The sequence below is a fragment of the Condylura cristata genome, unplaced genomic scaffold (assembly GCF_000260355.1).
Source record: "Condylura cristata isolate star-nosed mole 26May11 unplaced genomic scaffold, ConCri1.0 scaffold00022, whole genome shotgun sequence".
In the NCBI taxonomy this organism is placed as follows: Eukaryota; Metazoa; Chordata; class Mammalia; order Eulipotyphla; family Talpidae; genus Condylura; species Condylura cristata.
Window position 1 is genome coordinate 27,702,919 of NW_004567123.1, and position 4,067 is coordinate 27,706,985.

At 45.7% G+C, this 4,067-nt stretch overlaps 1 protein-coding gene across 3 annotated transcripts in view; it reads right to left on the reverse strand.

Moving 5' to 3' along the window:
* Positions 1 to 241: 241 nt before the first annotated feature.
* The window catches only part of OSER1 (oxidative stress responsive serine-rich 1), a 13,728-nt gene continuing 9,902 nt past the window's right edge, over positions 242 to 4,067 (reverse strand). For 2 of the 3 annotated variants that reach the window (XM_012728468.1, XM_012728469.1), the window contains exon 4: positions 242 to 1,527. In XM_012728468.1, the coding sequence (XP_012583922.1) occupies positions 843 to 1,527 (685 nt within the window). In that variant the 3' untranslated portion in view covers positions 242 to 842. The remainder of the gene's footprint in view (positions 1,528 to 4,067) is intronic. The other variant, XM_004687394.2, reaches the window with a different exon arrangement.

The following is a 4,067-nucleotide window of genomic DNA, read 5'->3' on the forward strand; positions in this document are numbered from 1 at the left end:
ATGTAGCGCACTCGTGGGGGAGCTGCTGGGCTTGGAGGGCAGCCCAAGGAGGCAGCAGCTGCCCAGACACGAAACGCATGCACAAAGTCACATGCACAAAGTCCATGTTACAGTTGCCAAAAACATGCGAAAGTATTTGAATGCCAGCGATCATTACCAAAGAGTGCACCCCGCCCTCTAACAGCAGCAGCCCCCAGCAGGGCTTCTCAAAGGAGAAACTTCACATGACACGCCTCAGGGTGGACAGCGCCAGCAGGGGTTTATTGAGTGATGGTTAATGAGTCTCTCACGCAACACAGGGCAGGCCAGCTAGTTTATTCGTATTGAATCTAAACCTTAGATCTCTGGCTTGACAATAATGTAAGAAACCTTTAAAGACACAATAAATCTTGCCTTAAATCAGAGATGGCTTAACCCAGTGATGTCACTTCTAACATCCCGGGCTGGCCACTACAGCATGACACATTTCAGTCCAGTTACAAAACCACATTTCATTTTCCTTGGCCACCAAATCTTAAGCTCATCTGAAAAATGCACTGTTTTTACAAAGGCTTTTACCAAATGCCCACTGCTACCAGTCAAGGAGTTTATCGTTTCTTCATCCCCTGAAACATTTGTAAATAAGGGATTCCTCTTTGATCTGCTTGCTTTGATGGGTATATAAGAACTCAGAGGGGACGTTTAAAGAATGAAGATTAACTGAGATGCCAAGAAAAGTTTTTATTGCAAGCACAGTGAGCAGAAGGAGCTGTCTTCTCACACAAAGTGGCCGCAGGTCTGCCATTAACTAAACCTCTGACAACCCTTCATTGGTTTAAAGCGTATTAGTCAGCTTCCTGCTATCAGGTGTACATCATTTCTGCCATGTGGGACATTTTCTTGGGAATATACAAATAATATTCCATGTAGCCTGACAGGTCCTCAATGGTCACATCATCCACATAGACTCGCGCTTGCTCAGAGCAGGAGCGAGGGGAACCAGACAGAATCCTGGTGTGGAGCGACTGAGAGTAGTCCTCAAGCGTGGATCTTCGTTCTGGGGCCAACGGAGGAACATTCTGCAGGCCTGAAAAGGAATACACCTCCATGTCGTGCCATCGCCTACACTGGCACTCCTTGCCTATGCATGCACATGGCTTGCCCTGGTTTAGCTGGGAAACGGATTGAAAGTCAGAGAGATCATTGGCCTTGAGACTTGCGCGGGAGACTTGGGCAGCATCAGAGGAGTCTTCCTTCTTACTCTCCGACGGGAGCCTCAGAACCGAAGTTCTCAAAGGCTCAACAACCGCCCCTGTGTGATTAGCATCGAGGGCAGTGGAGCATTCTCCTGCACTGAACTCTTTAGGGGCTGAGATTCCCAGCCCACTGCTGCCATCAGGAGAGTCAGTCTGGCTTTTGTGCTTGAGCTGGCTGCTGGAAGAAGCTATTGTACTGCAATGTATGAACTTTGGAGGATGAAGGACAGGAGACTTAGAACGTCGGCGGCGCTGGGTTCTTACTGCTCCCCGTGAAGACTTTCTTGTAGACCTAAGGGAAAAACACAAGACGTTGGATACAGGGCTCTCCTGAACGGATTCTTCATGAAAGCTGACCACCTTCAGATGTATGGCTCTGAGGTTGCAAACAACACAAGGCAGGCCAGCTAGTTTATTCACATTCAATCTAAACCTTAGATCTGTATTTGGCCCCATTTTCAACCCACCTATTAAGCCTCTCTGTCTCAAAAACTTCAGTATCTCTTTATTAATAAGCTAGACACACAGGTAAGCTAACGGGGAATTTTAACTGAATCACATGGGCCAGGCAGGACACCTGCTCTGTTCCAAGCTGTGGTTTGGGAGCCTTTGGCTAGTGGGTGTGGGGGAAGCACCCTGCACAGGTGATTTAAACTGCTGCACAAAACTGACGCACTGCGCCCTAGGCCCCAGGTACCGTGACCTTGCACCACTGTGAGGCTAATGCATGAGCGTGGCCCAGTGCAGCAGATCAGGGTCATTCCTATCACTGGTAACAGCTGACAGATTTACACTCCCTGACGTTGTCAGGTATTGGCAGTTATCAGACACACTGTGTAACCTTTTATAAGATAGTTAAAGAACTAAAAGAAAAGAGATTCCAAACTGCCATGCAAATTTGAAAATTGAATTTTAAGAAATAAAACTTTACATATGAACATGGATGGGCCAAATAGCAGAGTACATAAAACTAAGGAAGAGTTACCAAACTGGTAAAGATAAATCTGAATTACTTATGGGTCCTCCCTGGTGGCACAAGTTAAAGCTGTGAAGCTAGCCGGAGCTGCTTTAGGACAAGTTCGATCCCCAGCAAGGGAGGGGACCCACATGGCATGGCAGACCTCTCCTGTCTCGCCCGCTGCTCCACTCAGCAGTGTATTTCAGTCACTCTGCCTATCCTGCTCCCCATTTGTCTCTGGTGAATCCTCTCACCAACTCTGCACCTCTGGCCTGTACCTCAGTTCTGTGTGGATAAATAAAATTAAAAAAAAAAATCTAAATTACTAATAATAGAGGTCAGCAAACTACAGTCCACAGGTCAAATCAGTCCACTATCTGCTTTTGTCCATGAGCCACAGACGCCAGACTGAGGTGACCCCCTTCACCCATTCTCCCCTCCACACCCCACAAGTGCCAGCAGGTGCATCACACCACTGTCCAGGGCCCATGCAGGATATCACCTACATACTGGGGCTCTGCTGTTGGCTTTAACTGCTGGGCACCGAGAGGAGAATCTCAGTCTGAGAGCCTGGCCCGTCTCAGGCTCTCTGGAGGGCAGAAGGGCATGTCGGGATCTGTGTGACATTGAGACCAAGAGTGACCCTGCCACTGCTGCACCCATTCATCCTGCCAGGCTAGACCTTTCATCCTGAGACTGAAGGAACTGAGCACAAGTGTGCCCACCAGCCAGGACCAGGAGTTTCCTCTCTGACAGCACATGTACATATCCGTGGATCTTGTCTCTGGGCCGCCAAGCCTAAAATATTTACTATTTGGCCCTTTTACAGAAAAACATTTGCCAAGGCAGCAGAAGAGGCTTGAAAATTTGGAAAATGTAAAAGAAGTTAAGAGATATGTAAGAAGGCACTCCCTGGTTGCACAACGGGTTAAAGCACAACACTAGGAAGCTGTCCACAGCCACTGCAATACAAGTTCAATTCCTAGCCCAGGAGGTGACCCACATGGCTTGGCAGACCTCTCTTGACCCACCCGCTGCTCCCCTCAGCAGTTTCACTCCATCTGTCTGTTCTGCTCCCTACTCTGTCTCTGGTGAATTCACTCACCCCCTGTACCTCTGGCCTGTACCCCAATTCTTGTGTACATAAATAAATAAATCTTGAAAAAAAAAAAAAGATGTAAGACAGAATAGGAAGTCTGGAGTCTCTGAGAGAAAGAATATGGAGGATAAGTGATTTTTGAGGAGATAATGGCTAAGAAATTTTCTGCATTGATGAAAGGAATGATCTACAGATGGAGGACACTAAAGCAGGACAAATAAGAAATCCACTTCTAGACTCACAGTAAGCAAACTGTAAAATACTAGAAACAACTACAGCATCTTAAAAGCAGTCAGATCACTTCCAAAAGAAAAGTGATATTGAAAACAGGCTTTTCCATACAAACAATAAAACCAGAAGACAGTGAATACCTTCAAGTGTTAAGGTAATTCAACTATCAACCTAGAACTGTGACTGGCAACATATCCGATTAGGTATATCTGTCACAAACAAAGATGCAATGGCTATTTTCAGATAAGGCAAAGTATACTTACCAATAGGACGAGCTATGTAAATCCAGGTGGTACCATGCAAATTTGTTCTATGTGAAGTTATTATATAATACAGGAGGTACATGTTACAAGTAAGACCTTCACTAATGGAGTTTCTGAAGGCAGTGCTTTCAGAAAGAAATCACCCTATCCATAAGGCTTGACATGCAAGCAAAAAATTTATAAGATCAAGCTGAACAGCCTACTGAAGTGGTAATATACTAAATTATGTAAAACCTAGTTTTTTAAAGATTTATTTATTTATGCATACAGAACTGGGGTAC